The sequence below is a fragment of the Amblyomma mixtum genome, chromosome 2 (assembly GCF_055824585.1).
Source record: "Amblyomma mixtum isolate Tamu chromosome 2, ASM5582458v1, whole genome shotgun sequence".
Taxonomy (NCBI): Eukaryota; Metazoa; Arthropoda; class Arachnida; order Ixodida; family Ixodidae; genus Amblyomma; species Amblyomma mixtum.
Window position 1 is genome coordinate 184703140 of NC_143013.1, and position 24056 is coordinate 184727195.

A 24056-nucleotide genomic window follows, 5' to 3' on the forward strand; every position below is an offset into this window, starting at 1 on the left:
GTGATTGGTTAGAATTCTTCCACACCAGCCCCATTTCAGTGCATGAAAAATATGTTAGCCCCTATTTGCCGATATTATTTTCTGGCTCTGTAAAGCGTTGCCTGCTAGGGCTGGAATATATCCCCACAGCAAGTCTACGTAAGTGGTCAAATTTCGCTTCCGTTATTGTTTTTTTTTCTTTACTTCGGGCTTACAGTTCAGTTTCTTTTACCCCTTCAACCTCTCTTTCAGATATGGCTTAGTGAGCATGGCGCATGATAGCCTTCGATGCTTATGCGCCACTAAACCTGACAGAGCACAACACACCTGTAGTTTATCACTAGTCATATTAGCCTAAGCTGAAATGTAGGGCGCCTAAGCATTGTAATTAAGTATGGGCTGGAGATTTAGTTGCACCGTGTTTCACTTACTCTCTAATGTATATGATGGTCATTTATATTTCATTTCAATTATTTTAATCCCTGAAATATTTAGTAAGAGTTTTTTTATTACAAAGCAATGCAGTCTACAGCGCCCTTTAAACACGGAATGGAAGCCACAGAGGGGAGCGAGTAGTAGAACTTAAATCCTCTTACCTTGGATAACCTCTGTCCTCTTAGCTTGGCATTCATTCCACTTTAATAGAAACCTGTTGTGCAAGTGCACTGGCCTTCATTGCCGCCCTAATTGGAAGTGTTTTCTGTATTGAACGGAATCGGACCGGATACTCAACACGAAACCCTAAGAACGAAACTGTAATTTGAAACCCGGCATTTCTAACGCGTCCGCGTTTTAAGGTTAAAAGGTTTATAATATTGGTCTACCTTTACTATTCTTCTCGATTGAGTGAAGCACGTCGAGTAAGTATCGAAACGAACTCTGAGGAAACTAACAAGTTCCGGCTCGTTCCTTCTACGAGTTAAGCTTATTTGTGCATGTGCAAAGTGTTCCATACTCCTATCACGTCATTCTGCAGTTACGAATACATCTATTCATCAAAGCGATTGCTTTAAGGAGCTGTATGATTAACGTTACACTGGTCCTTACGCATCACAAAGACTTTTTTTATTTGCATAAACAAGAAAGGAGAGATTGGTGCCGCATATCTGCTCCTGCTGTTCCTTTTCACCATAAAGGACTATGTGCTGTAGACATGTCTCTAGGCCATTTCGAACATATACGTTTTCATTTTGTTGTCGTAATAAGAAATTAGAAAAATGTGTTATTTGTAAGTGTGGCATAAAACAGTATTGTAATTAAAGCTAGTGTCTTTTTATGCTCTGGGCGTAACAATGTTACAGTAGTTGTCTGAATTTTTGAAACTATGCCGCTGAAACTATTATGCCGCTCTATTCGAGCTGCTTTTTAGCTCATTTGCACACTTTATAGAGGAACTGTGGCTACCCTTTTGATTCGATGTATTATCTCCGTAGTCAGGCTGATGGTGATGATGTCCTCCTATTATTCATGGGATATTTATCTGGTTGTGGTAATATTTTCTGGTTACATTGTACTTTATTTTGCTGTGTTTTTGCCTCCCTCCTCCTGTACTCTCCTCAATTGTGATGGCATTTATAGGCATTTGAATGAATAAAAAAATAAATCATGGATATTCATCATTTTTATTGTCTTGCAGTTACACCATTAAAAACTAAGCACAAAAGAATGTTCTTGTTTCGCACGGACTGCCAGTAGGAATATCAAGTCGATATCTTCAAGGCAGGCAAGTAGGGCTTGAAAGCTGGGTTTGTTGGTCTTCGCTCGACGGCCTTCCAGATCTTGCGTGTTAACGCATGCATCTACTGCTTCGGCATTTCACGTCCCCGTAGGCAGCGTGTGTCTGGATGTAACAGCGCTCCTTCTCGGATAGCTAGTGCCGCAATGTAGCAATACTGCCTGGAATACACGTATGAATTTTTTTCTCTTTTTCTCAATGATTTTGCTTTTCTTCCTTTTCAGTTTATTTTATTTTTCACTGAATATGTTTCTACAGGTGATTATATGTATTAATGGATGCATGAGGCTAAAAAACTTGTTATGGCAAGAAGGCTTCCCATCCTTTTGAGCGGTTACCTCGTGCTTTAGGGTGCGAATAAAGCCGATCACACTAATTCTTAAAATGTTCATTACAAGTAATGTCTTCATTCAAATCTAGTAACAGCGACTTCAACTGTACCTACTTTCACATAATCTAGCATCGTCACGAAAAATAACGCAAAAAATTTGGCACATGCACTTCAGACTGCTTACGCGTGAGATTTCGAAAGCAGCAACTGCAGAACAGCACAATGTAGACGCACCGATTAGTGCTGCGCATCAATCCGATGCTGCCGTGCCTTGTGACTGCGAAGCCAATGCGAGACCCATTTATAGCTTGATTGCACTGTGTGGCCACCTGGATTACCGGTGCCCACTACTCTGCGCTTGGTGGCGTAGAATGATGACACACGCACTGCAGAGGGTCGGACGCTGGCGGCCGAGAATCTTGATCCACATGCCCAAGCAATTCATTGTGGTCATGCGCAGATGCGTTGATCACGGCGACGAGGCACGGAAATGAAATTCAGTGCCGCGCCGAAAGTTTTCTGATATCCTCCAAATTTCGCACCATAGACAGAGGACGGTGGATTGCTCTTGTGCTATTTAGACATACAGTGCTTTCGCAGTCAAAAAATACAAAAAACGACGTTTCGACACACGCACTAAGCTCCCATGCGGGAGCCGGAGCAAAAATTAGTTCCTCATTTCGGCCGACACCGCTTTGTTCTGCGTCATGCTACAACCCGACTGGAGAGGCTACGATCAAACGCTTCATAACAGATCAAGTTTTTTTGTGTGGATAAGGTTGTCTTATTTCTGGCAGTTGGCAGCTGCACATTTCAGCCTGTTGAAAACAAATATAGAAGGCCGTGGTTTACATAGTTTTTGTTACTGGCGGACAGTGCTGACAGGGATATGGCTGCTTGCCACACCTTTCCGCTGAGTGACGCCGATGCTTATACAGCATTACATAAGGTCGTAAACAAACGGCAGCGATACGAAACTACGTCTGCTTGCTCGTCCCTACCCTTCACAGCTCACATTCACCTCGTATTGAAACTCGTAGTACTTGATTATGCAGTTTCACAGCTCCCGGTCGCTTCTGTTGCACGAAGCCTTTTTCCCGCGCAAAAGAGTCTATCAGCTTCGTAACAGCCAGTGGTGGTGCTCTCACTAGCCTTAGACGACATCCTGCGCTTCTGAAATCGAGTGCTATTGAAGTCGAGGTCTTCTCGCGTGGCTTTTGTGCGCTGCTATGCTGTCTCTTTCTCAGCAGTTGGTAAATTGAGTTTTCATGCCCACAGCGCACATTTCTAGCAAGAAGACTGTCGTGTGCAAATTTAGGAACTAACGGGGCGTTTTGAGGTATAAAGTTCGTTTTCCTCCCTCATGGGCCGGTTTTTGTTCTTGGAGTGTGAAAGAAAGAAAGAATTTTTTAACTAATAGCAGCTGCGTTTCTGTTGATAATCAGAACAATCCAGGACCCCCAAAGAGACGCAGTTGTTCTGAAGCTTTCATTATTTATTTATTTATTTGTTTATTTGTTTGTTTGTTTATTGGTTTATTTGTTTATTTGTTTATTTGTTTATTAGTTTATTTATTTATTGCCCTTTATGAGACGCCGTAACAAGGTATGAAACCAGTCTCACTTTACGATACGAGTTGTTACTGGGAAATAATAATGTCAGGGACATCAAAGAATGTATTTAAAATCTAATCGAGAGCAAAATTCGCCCTAGTTGCCTTTGCACCATTCGGTATGACTTCTTTCACAAAGCATAAGGCGCTTTGTTATAAAAACCTTTCTTGTTGCCAGCTTTCCGTTACTACAACTTCAGTGGCAGTTTAATGATTCACTTATTTGCCGGTAACGTTTCTTCCAATATGAGCTTTCACTACTGCAACCTGACTGCTGCATACGAGACTCAAGCACAGAGGAAACCATGTCCATGGCTGCATGACCGCAGTTTTGAAACTCAGCGTGGGCAAGGAGCTAGTTCTCCGATCCCTCTGGCTCTCTATCCGAGGTCTTGGCGTTTTCTGGCTTGCAGAAGTCATCCAGGGTGCCATTGGCGTCGCGGCGCCGGTACTCGTCCACCCAGCGCACGAAGCGCGAAACCCTCGTGGATCGCATGGGCGTCCCGGTGTCGCCGCACTTGCGCGGCCCACCCGAGATCACGCCCTCCAGGAACCAGGTGCCGTTGTCGCTGCGGCGCACCACGGGTCCACCGCTGTCACCCTGCGTCGTGAAAGTAGGCGTATGCGACTACTGCCGCATATTGCGCGGGAAACAAATAAACAAAACTGACTGCGAACTCCGGTTCACCCTGGTAAAGATGATCGGGAGGTTAAAGTGCAAAAATAAAGAGCCTTACATTTATTGTGTCGATAAATACCTCGTGTTTGTTTTATAAAAAACAGAAAATGCTTCTCTTTCAACTGTCCCAGAAGACCAGTCCCAATCAAAAACATCCAGACGAGACGCGTCTATAATAAATTACTGCATTGTAATGGCTGAAATTTAATACCTTTTAGTAATTTATAACAAAACAAATTCTTTTATGGCTTAGTACCTTAAAGATGTCAAGAATTATACATACAAGCAGTACAAATAAACAAAAGTAGTTAGTCACTTTCTATAGTTCCTTTCTTAACTGCGAACAAGGCATCCACGTTTCGAGCGACCAAGCGGAGTGACTAAGCGGAGTAAAAGAAAGTAAAAGAAATGGTAGCTTAATCGTTCCAGGCAGCAGGCCGATTCCTGGGACGGTGGATGAACAAAGACTTGCTGAAGCACCGACTTGCTGAAGTGAAATACAATAAGGCGGGATTACATGACGCATAGAACGATTAACTTCATCATCGGATGAAGACTGAAGCACCGGTGCTTCAATATTTTGCCCCTACAAAGGCGAAAAATCATTTTATCATGTACAAGACTGCTGTGCCCTCATGTACGTCTGCAGAGCGTCTTTTAAGCATGACCAAATGCACTCTCTCAGAGCGGAATATTTTCGCTGCCTAATTGATTCTTACGTTCTTGCAACAGCTGAGACGAGTGTACTTCCCCGCGGAACTAAAAAATGATTTCGAATATATTACTTTTCGATATAAATATTCCGATTTAATGTCAGTGTACCCCGCCGCAGTGGCTCAGTGGTTACGGCACTCGGCTGCTGACTCGAAAGACGCGGTTTCGATCCCGTCCGCGGCATCCGAATTTATATGGAAGCGAAATTGTAGAGGCCCGTGTTCTGTGCGGTGTCAGTGCACGTTAAAGAACCCCAGGTGGTCAAAATCACCGGAGCCCTTCACTACGGCGTCTCTCATAGCCTGAGTCGCTTTGGGACGTTATACCCTAATAAACTAATAAATAGGGGTGTGCGAATATCAAATTTTTCGAATACGAATCGAATACGAATACTTGGTTCCGAATACCGAATCGAATATCGAATAATCAAGGACAGACGCATTTAACCACTACAAAACATTATTTGAGCACCCAAGAACATCACAGTTCAACAATCAGTGATGAAATGAACACAAAAGGTTTGTGTGGCTGCACAAAAACTATCAGTCTCGAGCATTATTCTTGGAAGAGGCAATATCAGAGAAGATGGCTAGTACACACCATTGATTAGGGCTAGCTCGCCATAAGCACAAGCGCGTTGCTGGGATGAACATAATAGGTTGTCGTGAAGGAAAACTGGCTGCTCCACATGATCAGGCAGAAGTAGTTCCCTTCTAGCTGAAACGACTTCTCCAGCCAAAGAAAATGCCCTCTCACTTGGCACTGAACTGGCACATATTGCGAGGTATTTCGTGCACAGCTCTGACTATAGCAGCTTCTCAAGTATAGCCACAAAGAAGTTCACCAGCGCAGTCAGCTACTGCATGACCCAACTTTACGCATTGCTCTGTGCGCCGCCAAGTTGTTGTCTCTCTGTCGATAGGACTTGCGAACCGAAATGAACGCCGGTGCTCGCAATATAATATTCGGCTAGATACAAATATTCGCGTCGGGTCGAATATTCGAAGCAACACGAATACATGGATTTCGAATCGAATACGAATACTAAAAATATAATATTCGAATTATATTCGAAAATTTCGAATATTCGCACACCCCTACTAATAAACCAAACCATTTTCAGTGTTTTTCTGAACATAATTTTTTGCTCTCATCTAACTATACTTCTCCGTTCGAAGGAAAGAAATTACTATTGCAATTTATTTACCTTTTAAAAATGGTTCCAATTTAGCTCAGCTAAGCGTGATTTAGCGAAATGGCCCCGACGACGTAGACGGCTCCGGCCCATTCGCTCTGTCCATTGCGAAAACTGCAATGCGAATGCCGCGAGAGCGGCGCCGGCTCCTTTTTGCAGTAAACGGCGAGTAACGTCGTTAGTAACGTGGACACAGCTGCATTTCTTTTTCTAGTGAACCACCTCCAAGAATAGTAGTCAAATATGCACTACTTAAGAGTTTTTTCGGCTCAAGGTAAACAAACCAAAGGGAATAAGAACGGCCAAGAACACTTCACATTTGAAATCACTCTTAAGGACCATTTCGATGATTCGGTCAGGCAGTGTACTGATCTGATAATCAACTTTCATTCTATCCAGCATGCAGACCTTCTGCACAGTACAACATAGCGTGCGAATGAATTTCGAATACTCATCCAAGCACTCCTCCTGTACTGCGAAAATTTAGCACGGACTAATAAAAAGATGACGGATGGTCATGGCAGAGCAAAATGCAAATTAGGTGCGCTAGTACTTCAGTTTGCATTTCATTTTGTTTTTAGTTTCACGATCGGTTTTCCAGGTCAAGCAGGCTTCACACAAGGATCGGCGAAATGTGCGACTGGGGGCCTTCGTCCGAACGGACTAACACTCCCTCTTAACGGTATGACATGATAGCGTCAATGCGTTAATGTCCATAAATGCGGAATGCTCATTCTCTACTTCACCTTCTTTATCACTGGGAGTCCTCATACCACTCCTGGTGCAGTTATGCAGCGGTTAAGCGATGCGCCACTGCCCTGCGATGGCAGATGCTGCCATCGGTGGGACTTGTGAGACCCAAGTGTCTCTCTGCTCGGACAGCTGCCGCCTTCCAGGGTGGGCAGTTCACTGAATCCGGTGGGCAGGTTGTGATGAAGTCACAAGGCTGCGTGACATAGGTGGCCCAGCCACCAGCCTAGCAGGGCGACGTTGGTCAAGCTCAGCCATACAGACAGTGCCGAAAGTAGCGAGACAGTGGCGAAATCGGTGAGCGATGGTGTCAGTGCTAGAGCACTAAAAGCGAGTTCTTAATGTCTATTGTAACTAAGGCTGCAGTTTCGGCAAGTTTGATCCAACTCAGTGCCTGTGTTGCGCGCTCTGTGTGTTCTCTCTTCACGCGCCATTATATTATCTCTACTTGGGACGACTACTGCATACACCTATCCTTGGCACGCTCCCTAGCAATCTCTGGCATAGCCCTGTTTTTGTTCAAAACGCGAAAGGAGTTATTACACAGCGCTCTCACTCTCTGCAAACTTAACCTCCTAAGCCAGTCGGCTCAACAAAAACTGCCACCTTGTTTTAGGATGCCAACAGCAGCCGTGCACTAGTAAAATGCAATTGATAGTCAAGGCCACCGCCACCGCCTTAATAGCTGATAGGACCCTTACTAAAGGCGGCGCTGTTCGCATATCGCACTTTTTACACGATTCAGCCGGCGCGCGGCAAGTTAAATAAATGCGGGCTTTGTATAGTAAACGCGGAAAGTGCTCTATGCCAAGAATGACGTGGTTGACACACGCATTGTTACAAAACATTCCAAGTACAGGTTTCGCAAGGAGCCACTAAGTGCTGAAACTGTTCCGGAGAAGCAAGAGTCCAACTGCACATGCTAGCTTGAATTGAGATGGGAACAGAGCGAGTCGCCAGGCGGACATTCGCTGTGGTTCTTACGTGACAAGTGGAGCCCGATACGTGCTCCGTGCAGATGAAGGTGTCCAGTAGCTTGATGGATATCCTCTTCTGGCACTCCTCAGCGCTTATGGTCTTCGTCTCGAGCTGCTTCAGTACATCGGCCAGTGCTTCCTCGTCGTCTCCTGCGAGAGCACCGCACACGGGTTTGTACTGTCTAGGCAAGGGCCCCGCTGATTACTCATGCTTCCTGAGAAACCTGAAGGGGCCGCAAATGTTAACGTTTAATTTTTATTTCCTATGTCATTTGGTTGGGACGTCAATGTGATGAAAGCGACAGCAGGTAGGAGTGCAAGTGACCAATTATAGACAGAGGTTGTCTGGTCCCGGCGAGCCGCTAGCCGCCCTCCTACCTCTGCATCCTGTCCGTAAACATCACTAGGAGCAAGCAGTGGGAATTCGTCGCGCTACCGACGCCCAGCTTCTCTGCCTAGACTAAATTAGCGCCGTTAAAGCTCGTCACTGGCTTCAAACGCCTCCTCGTGCTCCCTAGATAGTATGCCTCGACGGCGGTCCGCCAGTGCGACATGGGCGCCGGGCGCGTCTGTGCAAGTATGTGTGATTGTGTGCGTGTTTTCGTCTCGACCAGCGTTACCTCCCCTGATGGCCAATGGCAATCACCATACCAATGGCTGAAGGCGAAATGAGTGGGTAATGAAAGGGATTCTTCTAAAATATGCTCCATATCTCATTACATATTATTTCCGGCAAAAGTTTCCCGTGAACCAGTGGAGAATTTTGAAAATGCTAGTTCTTGTCTTTTCTCCTTCAACTACGACACACCTGTAATATGTTGCACTACTGCTGCCGTTGCTTGGTGGCCGGCAACATAGTTACTCAGTGAAAAGATTACCATCTTTCTCAGTGGTTCAGCGCCTCTTGATTCAGGAGCGCGAAGCGAACACGAGCTGTGCTGCAGCAGCACACCGAATTGAGAAGCGCACCCCGTTAGTTCGTTTTCGGCTATCATTTGCGTGCCAGCGTTCATATATGTTTAAATGCTCCCTCTGATCCATGCTGGCCAAGCTGCATTTTGTGCGCACTCCTATAGCCATGCAGGCAACCAGGATAGAGTGTGGTGGTGTCTTGATGGTTTTTATTAAAAATTAAAAACTCGCTCGTTCTCCTGATGACCCATCTGTCTCCTATGCATGGCGATCGTAAGTAGGTACCCAGGACTGATCATACATACTAGCTTCTTATCCATGGCCCGAAGAAAGCAAGCATCTAGAAGCCAAAACATTTATGTCAGCACTGCACACACTGCATACCACTTAATCTCAAAATACGGATCCTAATGCCCGTGTCACAGTAAGAATTAACATAAAATGTAAATTCTGATTTTTACCACGTCTACGCAAGACACTCTGAGTCTCTGAGACACTCTGAGACACTCTGATCCACACTGCACTCCGTGCAGGGGACGGGGATGTTGTGAGCAATAGGCTTTGTGGGTTTTTTGCGCAAAAGACACGACACAGAAGAAACGAGGTAGACAGGACAAGCGCTTACTAACAACTCAGGTGTTTATTGACATAACATTTGCTTAAATACAGCAGCTGCTCTTATCAAACACGAAAAGGGAAAGAAAAGACTTCGCATACATATATATCAGATCAGCACAGATCCCACCATCGCACGAGTGAATGCATGTTTCGAGCTCTAATTCTGCGCAAGATAACTGATTTCTTTTTTTGACAGCAAAATTGAAGGATTACTGACACACGAGTTACCCGATTTTCCTATCTCATTGGCCTCAATTATCTCTCTTCCAAGTTGTGTCTTGCACCGGCGCAGTACTGAAGTTTTTTCGAGCGCGGGAGTGCAGTTGCGGCAATTTCGAATATGGTCAATCATTTTGCTACCTGACTTGTTCTTGACATCTCTTGCGTGCTCCCTCAGCCTTTCATTAAGGCACCTGCCAGTTTGGCCAATGTACTGCTTACCACAGGCAAGTGGTATCGAGTACACAACGCTCTTTTTACAGGCCACGAACCGCTGCTGGTGCCGCTTCGAACAAGCGACGGCCGCATCCTCCGCATTCACTCTCCTGCAAATCCTGGAGAGTTTTTCAGGAGCGTTAAAAACCACTCTAACACCAGCCCTAGCACCGATCTTCTTAATATTATGCGAGATTCCGTGAATGTACGGAATAACCGCCACTTTCTTCCGGTCAATTTGATCGGGTATGCTGGATGGTTTCTTCAGCAGGTTCTCGGCAGTTGATGCCAGCAAGGCCGTCTGGCAGCCTGCGCTCGAAAGGCGCTGTAACTGGATGTCAAAGCTGCGTCCTACCAAATGCAGGCAGGACTTGCTCAGAGCGTTGGAAAGGCACGATTTCACAATGCCTCGTTTCACGGCTTTGGAGTGTGCCGAGCTGAAGGGAAGCAGGGGCTTGTTGCCTCTGGGCTCAAAGGCCCAACATACGTGTTTACTTGAAAAATGAAGCCCTATATCTAAAAACCTGATGAAATTATCTTCCGGTAACTCGTGCGTCAATTCTAATGGTGCTAGGCACTCTGAAAACGTCGTTAGATGCTTATGTACACTAGCCGAAAAAGAATCTTTGTCACAATCTACGAACACAATGAAATCATCAACAAATCTAAAAACCTTTAAAACGTTAGTGTCGCGAAGGCAGTCATGCAGCGTCTTGTCACGTGTCGCTAAAAAGATGTCACTAAGACATGGTGCTAGGCACGATCCAATGCATACTCCTTGTTTTTGAATGAATGTCATATCTTTCCACTGCGCATACGTGGAAGTCAGGTACATTGTTAACAGTTCGATGAAGTTGTCAACCGATAAACCAGCATTATTTTGGAAGGCTGTTGCACCATGGCTGTCAATACAATCGCGGACATTTTTTAAGAGACAATCGTGAGGTATGGAATAATACAAGTCCTTTATATCTACTGACAGGGCTGACATGCGTTTGCTGTTATTTGATTTTAAAAACTCAATTATTTCGTCCGAATTTTTTACCCTAAAGGGATCGTTAATTTCTAAAACACTCAACTTCTCTTGCAAGAACCTGGCAACGGCTTGCTGCCAGGACCCCTTTTCGGAAACAATCACTCGGAAAGGGCATGCATCCTTGTGTGTCTTGCCACTGAAGAACATGTTTAAAGATAACTTCTCAGCTTTCTCTACAGAGTGCACTAGCCCATCCAGCTTTAACGTCTCGATAAACTTCATTGCTTTTGTCTTAACTTTCGCGAGTGAAAGCTTTTTACACTCTTTGAAATTTGTAGCGATCGCTTCTGAAGCCTTCTGAAGATACATCGTTTTTTCCAGGACACAGAAGCCTCCCTCCTTATCGGCCGGTACGATATTCAAGGCATTATCCTTCAGGTACCGAATAGTCTTTTCAACAGGTAGGGTCCTAGTTGACGACCTGTGACGTTGGAGGAAGTCAACGCCTTCGGAGACACACCTATCGGCTTCAGCTCCTGAACGTCGCGAGACTTGCCTGACCATTTCCAGTAGTTCAGCTGGAGACCTCCGAGGTTCGGTGGCGAACTTTGGTCCGAGGCTGAGTACCTGCTGGGTCTGCCTCGGAAGTGACACGTTCCCCAACGTGTGGACGTTGTTCCCAGGTCCAGCGTTCACTTTTGGTACGCACCGTCGAAGGAGGGGAAGTGCTCGTTGCCACAGGAATTCTGTAGTACTGTTGATCATCACGCAGAATTGGCGCCATTGCGATGAAGCACTGGAAGGCTGCGTGCACTCTTGTAGCCGAATCCACAGAAATTCTTTGTACAGACGGCACTGCCTCTGGTACTCCGAGCGCAATATTTTGCACACTCTCCTTCCGTGCCCGGGCGAAGGTGTGCAGCCGCCAAACAGCGCTATAACTTCGCCAGGAAGCACCTTTTTTCGGATACAGAACCCAAGTTCTCTGGACTTGCAAGCCACATGGGCAATGATGGGAACAAGTTGCGACGGAAACAAGGAATAGAGGAAAGGAACGCCTGCAGAACTAGAGATATAACTTGCGAGTATGTTTTTGCAGGCTAGTTGGTGCCTAAGCATTGTGGGTTTTTTGCGCAAAAGACACGACACAGAAGAAACGAGGTAGACAGGACAAGCGCTTACTAACAACTCAGGTGTTTATTGACATAACATTTGCTTAAATACAGCAGCTGCTCTTATCAAACACGAAAAGGGAAAGAAAAGACTTCGCATACATATATATCAGATCAGCACAGATCCCACCATCGCACGAGTGAATGCATGTTTCGAGCTCTAATTCTGCGCAAGATAACTGATTTCTTTTTTTGAGAGCAAAATTGAAGGATTACTGACACACGAGTTACCCGATTTTCCTATCTCATTGGCCTCAATTATCTCTCTTCCAAGTTGTGTCTTGCACCGGCGCAGTACTGAAGTTTTTTCGAGCGCGGGAGTGCAGTTGCGGCAATTTCGAATATGGTCAATCATTTTGCTACCTGACTTGTTCTTGACATCTCTTGCGTGCTCCCTCAGCCTTTCATTAAGGCACCTGCCAGTTTGGCCAATGTACTGCTTACCACAGGCAAGTGGTATCGAGTACACAACGCTCTTTTTACAGGCCACGAACCGCTGCTGGTGCCGCTTCGAACAAGCGACGGCCGCATCCTCCGCATTCACTCTCCTGCAAATCCTGGAGAGTTTTTCAGGAGCGTTAAAAACCACTCTAACACCAGCCCTAGCACCGATCTTCTTAATATTATGCGAGATTCCGTGAATGTACGGAATAACCGCCACTTTCTTCCGGTCAATTTGATCGGGTATGCTGGATGGTTTCTTCAGCAGGTTCTCGGCAGTTGATGCCAGCAAGGCCGTCTGGCAGCCTGCGCTCGAAAGGCGCTGTAACTGGATGTCAAAGCTGCGTCCTACCAAATGCAGGCAGGACTTGCTCAGAGCGTTGGAAAGGCACGATTTCACAATGCCTCGTTTCACGGCTTTGGAGTGTGCCGAGCTGAAGGGAAGCAGGGGCTTGTTGCCTCTGGGCTCAAAGGCCCAACATACGTGTTTACTTGAAAAATGAAGCCCTATATCTAAAAACCTGATGAAATTATCTTCCGGTAACTCGTGCGTCAATTCTAATGGTGCTAGGCACTCTGAAAACGTCGTTAGATGCTTATGTACACTAGCCGAAAAAGAATCTTTGTCACAATCTACGAACACAATGAAATCATCAACAAATCTAAAAACCTTTAAAACGTTAGTGTCGCGAAGGCAGTCATGCAGCGTCTTGTCACGTGTCGCTAAAAAGATGTCACTAAGACATGGTGCTAGGCACGATCCAATGCATACTCCTTGTTTTTGAACGAATGTCATATCTTTCCACTGCGCATACGTGGAAGTCAGGTACATTGTTAACAGTTCGATGAAGTTGTCAACCGATAAACCAGCATTATTTTGGAAGGCTGTTGCACCATGGCTGTCAATACAATCGCGGACATTTTTTAAGAGACAATCGTGAGGTATGGAATAATACAAGTCCTTTATATCTACTGACAGGGCTGACATGCGTTTGCTGTTATTTGATTTTAAAAACTCAATTATTTCGTCCGAATTTTTTACCCTAAAGGGATCGTTAATTTCTAAAACACTCAACTTCTCTTGCAAGAACCTGGCAACGGCTTGCTGCCAGGACCCCTTTTCGGAAACAATCACTCGGAAAGGGCATGCATCCTTGTGTGTCTTGCCACTGAAGAACATGTTTAAAGATAACTTCTCAGCTTTCTCTACAGAGTGCACTAGCCCATCCAGCTTTAACGTCTCGATAAACTTCATTGCTTTTGTCTTAACTTTCGCGAGTGAAAGCTTTTTACACTCTTTGAAATTTGTAGCGATCGCTTCTGAAGCCTTCTGAAGATACATCGTTTTTTCCAGGACACAGAAGCCTCCCTCCTTATCGGCCGGTACGATATTCAAGGCATTATCCTTCAGGTACCGAATAGTCTTTTCAACAGGTAGGGTCCTAGTTGACGACCTGTGACGTTGGAGGAAGTCAACGCCTTCGGAGACACACCTATCGGCTTCAGCTCCTGAACGTCGCGAGACTTGCCTGACCATTTCCAGTAGTTCAGCTGGAGACCTCCGAGGTTCGGTGGCGAACTTTGGTCCGAGGCTGAGTACCTGCTGGGTCTGCCTCGGAAGTGACACGTTCCCCAACGTGTGGACGTTGTTCCCAGGTCCAGCGTTCACTTTTGGTACGCACCGTCGAAGGAGGGGAAGTGCTCGTTGCCACAGGAATTCTGTAGTACTGTTGATCATCACGCAGAATTGGCGCCATTGCGATGAAGCACTGGAAGGCTGCGTGCACTCTTGTAGCCGAATCCACAGAAATTCTTTGTACAGACGGCACTGCCTCTGGTACTCCGAGCGCAATATTTTGCACACTCTCCTTCCGTGCCCGGGCGAAGGTGTGCAGCCGCCAAACAGCGCTATAACTTCGCCAGGAAGCACCTTTTTTCGGATACAGAACCCAAGTTCTCTGGACTTGCAAGCCACATGGGCAATGATGGGAACAAGTTGCGACGGAAACAAGGAATAGAGGAAAGGAACGCCTGCAGAACTAGAGATATAACTTGCGAGTATGTTTTTGCAGGCTAGTTGGTGCCTAAGCATTGTGGGTTTTTTGCGCAAAAGACACGACACAGAAGAAACGAGGTAGACAGGACAAGCGCTTACTAACAACTCAGGTGTTTATTGACATAACATTTGCTTAAATACAGCAGCTGCTCTTATCAAACACGAAAAGGGAAAGAAAAGACTTCGCATACATATATATCAGATCAGCACAGATCCCACCATCGCACGAGTGAATGCATGTTTCGAGCTCTAATTCTGCGCAAGATAACTGATTTCTTTTTTTGAGAGCAAAATTGAAGGATTACTGACACACGAGTTACCCGATTTTCCTATCTCATTGGCCTCAATTATCTCTCTTCCAAGTTGTGTCTTGCACCGGCGCAGTACTGAAGTTTTTTCGAGCGCGGGAGTGCAGTTGCGGCAATTTCGAATATGGTCAATCATTTTGCTACCTGACTTGTTCTTGACATCTCTTGCGTGCTCCCTCAGCCTTTCATTAAGGCACCTGCCAGTTTGGCCAATGTACTGCTTACCACAGGCAAGTGGTATCGAGTACACAACGCTCTTTTTACAGGCCACGAACCGCTGCTGGTGCCGCTTCGAACAAGCGACGGCCGCATCCTCCGCATTCACTCTCCTGCAAATCCTGGAGAGTTTTTCAGGAGCGTTAAAAACCACTCTAACACCAGCCCTAGCACCGATCTTCTTAATATTATGCGAGATTCCGTGAATGTACGGAATAACCGCCACTTTCTTCCGGTCAATTTGATCGGGTATGCTGGATGGTTTCTTCAGCAGGTTCTCGGCAGTTGATGCCAGCAAGGCCGTCTGGCAGCCTGCGCTCGAAAGGCGCTGTAACTGGATGTCAAAGCTGCGTCCTACCAAATGCAGGCAGGACTTGCTCAGAGCGTTGGAAAGGCACGATTTCACAATGCCTCGTTTCACGGCTTTGGAGTGTGCCGAGCTGAAGGGAAGCAGGGGCTTGTTGCCTCTGGGCTCAAAGGCCCAACATACGTGTTTACTTGAAAAATGAAGCCCTATATCTAAAAACCTGATGAAATTATCTTCCGGTAACTCGTGCGTCAATTCTAATGGTGCTAGGCACTCTGAAAACGTCGTTAGATGCTTATGTACACTAGCCGAAAAAGAATCTTTGTCACAATCTACGAACACAATGAAATCATCAACAAATCTAAAAACCTTTAAAACGTTAGTGTCGCGAAGGCAGTCATGCAGCGTCTTGTCACGTGTCGAAGTTCGCCACCGAACCTCGGAGGTCTCCAGCTGAACTACTGGAAATGGTCAGGCAAGTCTCGCGACGTTCAGGAGCTGAAGCCGATAGGTGTGTCTCCGAAGGCGTTGACTTCCTCCAACGTCACAGGTCGTCAACTAGGACCCTACCTGTTGAAAAGACTATTCGGTACCTGAAGGATAATGCCTTGAATATCGTACCGGCCGATAAGGAGGGAGGCTTCTGTGTCCTGGAAAAAACGATGTATCTTCAGAAGGCTTCAGAAGCGATCGCTACAAATTTCAAAGAGTGTAAAAAGCTTTCACTCGCGAAAGTTAAGACAAAAGCAATGAAGTTTATCGAGACGTTAAAGCTGGATGGGCTAGTGCACTCTGTAGAGAAAGCTGAGAAGTTATCTTTAAACATGTTCTTCAGTGGCAAGACACACAAGGATGCATGCCCTTTCCGAGTGATTGTTTCCGAAAAGGGGTCCTGGCAGCAAGCCGTTGCCAGGTTCTTGCAAGAGAAGTTGAGTGTTTTAGAAATTAACGATCCCTTTAGGGTAAAAAATTCGGACGAAATAATTGAGTTTTTAAAATCAAATAACAGCAAACGCATGTCAGCCCTGTCAGTAGATATAAAGGACTTGTATTATTCCATACCTCACGATTGTCTCTTAAAAAATGTCCGCGATTGTATTGACAGCCATGGTGCAACAGCCTTCCAAAATAATGCTGGTTTATCGGTTGACAACTTCATCGAACTGTTAACAATGTACCTGACTTCCACGTATGCGCAGTGGAAAGATATGACATTCATTCAAAAACAAGGAGTATGCATTGGATCGTGCCTAGCACCATGTCTTAGTGACATCTTTTTAGCGACACGTGACAAGACGCTGCATGACTGCCTTCGCGACACTAACGTTTTAAAGGTTTTTAGATTTGTTGATGATTTCATTGTGTTCGTAGATTGTGACAAAGATTCTTTTTCGGCTAGTGTACATAAGCATCTAACGACGTTTTCAGAGTGCCTAGCACCATTAGAATTGACGCACGAGTTACCGGAAGATAATTTCATCAGGTTTTTAGATATAGGGCTTCATTTTTCAAGTAAACACGTATGTTGGGCCTTTGAGCCCAGAGGCAACAAGCCCCTGCTTCCCTTCAGCTCGGCACACTCCAAAGCCGTGAAACGAGGCATTGTGAAATCGTGCCTTTCCAACGCTCTGAGCAAGTCCTGCCTGCATTTGGTAGGACGCAGCTTTGACATCCAGTTACAGCGCCTTTCGAGCGCAGGCTGCCAGACGGCCTTGCTGGCATCAACTGCCGAGAACCTGCTGAAGAAACCATCCAGCATACCCGATCAAATTGACCGGAAGAAAGTGGCGGTTATTCCGTACATTCACGGAATCTCGCATAATATTAAGAAGATCGGTGCTAGGGCTGGTGTTAGAGTGGTTTTTAACGCTCCTGAAAAACTCTCCAGGATTTGCAGGAGAGTGAATGCGGAGGATGCGGCCGTCGCTTGTTCGAAGCGGCACCAGCAGCGGTTCGTGGCCTGTAAAAAGAGCGTTGTGTACTCGATACCACTTGCCTGTGGTAAGCAGTACATTGGCCAAACTGGCAGGTGCCTTAATGAAAGGCTGAGGGAGCACGCAAGAGATGTCAAGAACAAGTCAGGTAGCAAAATGATTGACCATATTCGAAATTGCCGCAACTGCACTCCCGCGCTCGAAAAAACTTCAGTACTGCGCCGGTGCAAGACACAACTTGGAAGAGAGATAATTGAGGCCAATGAGATAGGAAAATCGGGTAACTCGTGTGTCAGTAATCCTTCAATTTTGCTCTCAAAAAAAGAAATCAGTTATCTTGCGCAGAATTAGAGCTCGAAACATGCATTCACTCGTGCGATGGTGGGATCTGTGCTGATCTGATATATATGTATGCGAAGTCTTTTCTTTCCCTTTTCGTGTTTGATAAGAGCAGCTGCTGTATTTAAGCAAATGTTATGTCAATAAACACCTGAGTTGTTAGTAAGCGCTTGTCCTGTCTACCTCGTTTCTTCTGTGTCGTGTCTTTTGCGCAAAAAACCCACAATGCTTAGGCACCAACTAGCCTGCAAAAACATACTCGCAAGCAATAGGCTGATGGAGAACAGTTCAGAATATATTAAAGAAGAAATAGGAAGAATAAAAATCTATTAAGTGATCCCCGGTGGATCGTTGGAATGCGTCAGGATTTTCTGTTTATTCTGTTGTACCTGATGCCCATACATGCGAAGTTGCGAAATTAATCAACCTCTACTACACATTCATAAATCGCTGAGAGCCACCATAGCAGCCCTAACGCAGTTGTGCAGCGGCTCAGCGATGCGACTCCATCCCGGCAGGTGGTCAAAGAGAGCCACCGGTGGAGCTTGTGATACCCAGGTTGCTGTTCCTGAGCCACCTCTCGTGACCAATCATTAATTTCTACCTGCAGAGTAGGCAGTGTGCTCACAATCCGAAGAGCAGGTTGTCTGCTGCCACGATGGTAGGTGGCAGTTACATTAATAACTGATCCCGAGAAGTTCCTTGGGCAGAACAACCTGACTCTAATGTTCGTTATATCCGAGGTGGCCATGAGGGATGGTGACTGGGACACGTTCAAAAGCGGTCGCCACATCCGCTTTCACGAACCCTTCCAATGCTTAAGCATTGTCAAATAACAAACTGTGGTCCTTGAATTTGGCCATAAGCAATTTAAGCGGAGATGCAAAACCAATTTTCAGTTTTCCTAAAAGGCCATTACCTCAGATTTGATCATTTAAATACATGACGCGGATGTAGAAGGGTGGTGGTGGTGGTGGTGTGACACTTTTATTAGAATAGCCCTTCTGTTAGCCGTTGTATAGGTCCAGCAAAGCGGAAAGCTGGGCAAGTTGGATAACGTTCATGATGTAAAAAATAGCGCACAGGGAACACACGGGACGGAAAGTAAACGACGCAGACAAGCGCTATGATGAAGTCATAGCGCGAAGTCATAGAAGTCAATGATGAAGTCGCCTTTATGGGCAGATGCGGTGTTTCAGTAGAGTCCTTCATGGAAATTCTTTCTTTCTATCTTTCCTCAACCGTCATCGGATGGGAAGGAGGCTTGTTCATTCAACGTACAGGGGTTTGCATCGGTTCGTGCGTAGCCCCCATTCTTAGTAACATTTTCCTCGCACAGGTGGACCGAAACATTGAACTTAATTCACCAGGTTTGGTTAAAAAAATTTGCAGATATGTTGACGATTACCTAGTGTTTTCATATCAGTGTGATCTAACTCATAGCATACCTGTCATTTTGAACGTTTTTAAAGAATGCAGCTCAGGTTTGAATTTCACCGTTGAGTCACCCAAAGAAGGGGTGCTACAGTTCTTAGACTTGTCGTTGTCCATGTGCAAGGATCACATTTGCTGGACTTACAGCCCCCGTTCTGCCAAGGCCCTTCTTAGTTTTGCTTCGGGACACTCGAAAATCGTGAAGAATGGTATCGCGACGTCCTGCATTAAGGCAGCCATCACCAAATCGTGCATTCACTCCTTCCAAAAGAGCGTCTCTGCACAGGTGAACAGGCTCAGGGAATCAGGGTATCCCATGCATGTCATCTCGATGACGTGCGGCAAACTAGTGCGCTGGATTAAAAGGGCACAAAAATCCCAAGACGTTGGAAGGGAGCGGCAAAAAGTCGGCGTGGTGCCCTACGTGCATAGAATGGCACATGGGTTAAAGAAGGTAGGGAGCCGCTACGGCGTCCAGGTGGTTTTTTCCGGGCCAAGCAAGCTGAGCAGTTTATGCTCTCAGATACGGAACAGGCAAGAAGGTGTTGGAGATAAGCGAAAAAAGCGCGGATGCACCGTTAGGCACCGCGCCCCGTTTGTTCCCTGCAGCTTGGGTGTAGTGTACAAACTACCGTTGTCCTGCGGAGCTGTCTATGTAGGACAAACGGGGCGATGCCTCAACGTTAGGCTTGGTGAACACCGTAACTCCCTAAAAGATCATTATGGCAATCTTCCTGAGCATTGCCGGGAATGTAGCAAAAAAGAAGAGCAGAAGGGGAAAACTTGTAAACCGATTTTTTCTAGTACCGTCATACTTTTCAGACATCGAGATCAGCGTGTACGCGAGATAATGGAGGCATACCATATTAGGAAATGTCGGAATCCGTGTATCAGTGAGCCCTCTGTTAACTTGGCAGACTGTGAAATCGATTTGTTAGCCTCAGCGTTGCATTGAATTCCTTTTTTTGATAACGGTTTTTTAACTGATCTTCCGCAGCGATGAGTGGCGCCTGATGCTTCAATTTCAATTTTTTTCCTCTGACTTGGTCTTTCCAGGAGGGACTGTTTGTGGTTGTTTTTGTTTTATGTTTTTAAAGTGACTACCTTTTATTGCGCGCGTCAGCAATAAACCTCAGTTGCGAGTAGCGCTTGTCTGCGTCGTTTACTTTCCGTCCCGTGTGTTCCCTGTGCGCTATTGTTTACATCATGTTGTATAGGTCCTGGGCCAAGGCGGCGAGGGCACGTTGCAGAGGCGAGCCAGATGGGCCACGGTGGGTAGGAGAACGAACTTAAAGTACATCAATATTTTCAGTGGCACAATGTAAGCGGCTCAGTTTTAAACTGGTAACATCTCCCCCCGTCCTATATGTCGAGCAGTTCAGAATAACTGATGTGCTGCGCAGTATGAGCAGACACAAAATGGTAATAGTGGGGACTAGTGGTTAGTCCCAAGCTGTTTTGATAGCGGTTTCTTATGGAGCCAATCAGAGGAAGCGGGTGGTAAGTAGTTTCTAGATAACGTGGTCAGTGCGGGGGCCTGGATACCATTCGCTATCGAGCATTGCCGAAACTTTTGGCTCCTTATGTGCTTTGAAGACATCTAGAGCCGAGCATATGGCATGAAACTCCGCAGTAATGAAGGACCCCAGATGCAATAGTTGAGAATTTTACTTCACACAAAAAGAAACAGCGAAAGTCAATATTATCCAGACCATAGTTCTTGCTCGCTTCATATGATGTCAGAACAGTTAATAACATGGCACAAAAATTAAGAGCGCATTTAAGCTCCGCCTTAAGGGTATGAAGCCACAACGTTAATCGTTACCTCTTTCGTACCTCTTTCGAATTGGCATAAATCATTAGACATACAGACCATGCGATACACCACAAGACACACAAAGCCTTCATTTAAGACAGTCGAACGAACGTTTTTCAACGGCCTGGAGGTAGCGTGTGTGACTGTCAACACAAGGGTGATGGTTTCGGTTTGCCAACTAATTATCTCAGCTTTCTTTTTAACGTGATTAATTTATTTAGCATCCCTATATGCCCCAATGAGATTTCAATCATACTACACCATCGTAATCACAACTGAACTGCTCGCTATACGATTTTCACCCACAGCTGAAAGCGTGACGTCACAACCCTGTCGACCAATCCTGAGTTAGTGTGAGCGCGCGCACGGCTTTTCCTCCAAACGTATTCTCTATGAAAACGAGTGTAGCACAATGTTTTCTCAAAATCAACAGCTCACGGCGCCCTCACCAGCCACTGAGTATTTGCACACCATTGCAAAAGCCTTCGAGTATTGAAAATGTCACTCGCGAATATTTTCGTGAATCATCTGATTTTCTTGCGGGCTTTATATCGTTACCGAAATCAGTCAAGAATGCGAAGTCTTTCGAGTTGGTTACTCACGGTCAATCCTGCCCCAGCCAGCCGTGTACAACTCCGTGTCGGCAGGAAGAGTGTCGGTAATGGAGTATTCGGGCAAGCAGATTGGTTGCACGAAGTCGCTCAGGGGAACGTCCTCATCAAGTTTGATGATGGCGATATCGTTCTGCGCAGATGTGTTTCGCGGCAGAATGTAAGCGCTTTGCATGCAAATTCCGGTAATAGGATTTTCACAAAAGCAGTGAACATCCGGATACTATGCCCATCTGGCGAGTTGCGCTGTGGGATGTCACTAACGAAACGCCATTAAAACCAGTCAAGTACTAACCGTCTATATTGATTTCGGCTATGTACAGCAAAGCGGAAAGTTGGGCAAGTTGGATAACGTTCATGATGTAAAAAATAGCGCACAGGGAACACACGGGACGGAAAGTAAACGACGCAGACAAGCGCTTGTCTGCGTCGTTTACTTTCCGTCCCGTGTGTTCCCTGTGCGCTATTTTTTAGATCATGTTCGGCTATGTACTGCCAAGTCTTCCGGAAAAACATGTTCTGCAAAAGTGACAGTCGAGTGGCCTGAAATGTGTCTGTCTTTTTTTTATTACATTTACGGTTGGTCTGAAAAACCACAAGCTGTTCCTTGGCTTTAATTAGTGTCGCGTGTGCTTCTTTCTAATTTAAATTTTCGGGAATAAACTTACAAACAACGAATTAGCTTTAGGCACTAACAAATTCCGCAATCTTTTCAGTGGTACATTGCCTAACCTTCTGGTTGCATAGTAGATTTGCACAAGTTTTAATACATTGCCTTTCTTAATATAGCGAAAATAAGATAACGGCGAAAAGACATTATTCTGATTACATTTAAGAACTGCACCATTTCAGTTCAAGGGCTAGAGCTACAAGCACTCATTTTTCATCAGAAGCACTGAAAAAACAAGGGATGTGAAATTATACCACTCTTTAAAGCACAACTTAAAGCAAGACGCTTTGATTATTGGTCGATACCAGCGGCCACGGCAGCTCATAAAAATATCGCTCTGTAATAATGGTAATGCCTCCAGCCCAGGATTGAATAAAAGCGGGAGACGCAATCACCGCCACCCTTAGCGCCGAAACATTAGCCATTATTCCTTTCAGATAAATATGAGAAAAATGCCTCAAGTGCATTTGCTCGTTACATAAACCTACGTTGTCAACATAGCCAGCAGCTTTCGCCTACGGCATTATTGTAGATCACAATTTTGTTTCGGCGTGTAAAACCAGTTAAAGCTCGGAGCTCGCATGAGTTAGAGCAACATGAAGCAGCCAATATCGAATCGATCACGAAAAGGTCTGATGTTTAAGAAACCTTTCAAAATTCCACTTCTAATTTCCCGAAACCACCTGTAGGTCCAGTAACGCTTTTACATGTTGAGACCATGTTTAGGCTGGAGTAGCTTTCTTTGTCTTAGGCTAAGACCTCACTTCAACACCGAGTTGTTAAAGGTTAAAGTTGTTAGTTGTTAAAGTACGCCAACGAAAACATAAGGAACCTTTTTTTTTTCGCGAATATGATTTTGTTCTAGCAACTGAAAGATCACTGCAGGGATCATTAATATATTTAAAAGCAGAAAAGCTATTTCCATGAAGTTTCATATCTTTATTGACCACACATTTCCTTACCATAAGCTATGGCTTATCAATGGCAAGCACTTCATTTTTCAAGTCTCAATCTGCTCCATGAGGTCTGGTTTTCAGTTTTTATCCATTTTCATTGTCAGGTGCATACTTCAACCCCAAGCCCAGCTAGCTCCACCCTCCTCTTCTTGTCGTATTCTGCACGTGCCCGAAAGGTAGAGATATTATAGGAAATGCAGATCAGCGCTTATTACCCACTGTAGCGCTGTGATGTGGTCGGGACGTTTAGATCACCCTAAGGTCTAGTGTGTTTCCTGAAGCGGATTTCTTCTCGGCGTACACGTAGGCCTCTCTTTACCGTATTTACTCGCATAATGCTCGCACTCGCGTAATGCTCGCACCCCCCACATTGGCTATCAAAAATTGGGAAAAATTTTTTCCCCGCATAATCATCGCACCCCCAAAATTACTGCCGCGAGCCGTCTGCTTGTCGTAGCGGTCGCCATCTATTGACCGCGGCTACAACTACCGTATTTAGGTGATTCTAAGCACCCCCTTTTTTTCACGATCGCGATCCCAACGCGATGCCCAAACTGAGAGGGGGTGCTTAGGTTCGAAAAATCTAAACTGACTCCGCAGTAAACTGACGAAGGTAAGTTCCGCTTGAAAGTAATGTTTTCGTTATATTTGCAATAGCGGACCTGACAATCCCGATCTCGCACCCATTCATCTTTTCATTTAACACTCCGAAACATTTGCTTGAAAATTTTCCCCTCATAATTATCGCACCCCCAAACTTCGCGTTGATTTTCAGGGAAAAAAAGTGCGAGGATTACGCGAGTAAATACGGTAACTGTAAACCTGCGCCAGCCTCATCATTACTTGCAGCGTTCCTTTCATCATATGCCTTTTTTGAGGCAAA

General features: G+C 45.4%; 1 protein-coding gene across 1 annotated transcript in view; it reads right to left on the reverse strand.

Annotated features, from left to right (window-relative positions):
* Nucleotides 1–1582: 1582 nt before the first annotated feature.
* LOC149361804 (transmembrane protease serine 9-like) overlaps nt 1583–24056 on the reverse strand; it is a 73464-nt gene continuing 50990 nt past the window's right edge. Inside the window, exons 9-11 of the mRNA XM_089568158.1 lie at nt 21539–21680; nt 7980–8122; nt 1583–4258 (exon numbers count right to left, since the gene is read on the reverse strand). Coding sequence (XP_089424284.1) covers nt 4013–4258; nt 7980–8122; nt 21539–21680 — 531 coding nt within the window. The 3' untranslated portion in view covers nt 1583–4012. The remainder of the gene's footprint in view (nt 4259–7979; nt 8123–21538; nt 21681–24056) is intronic.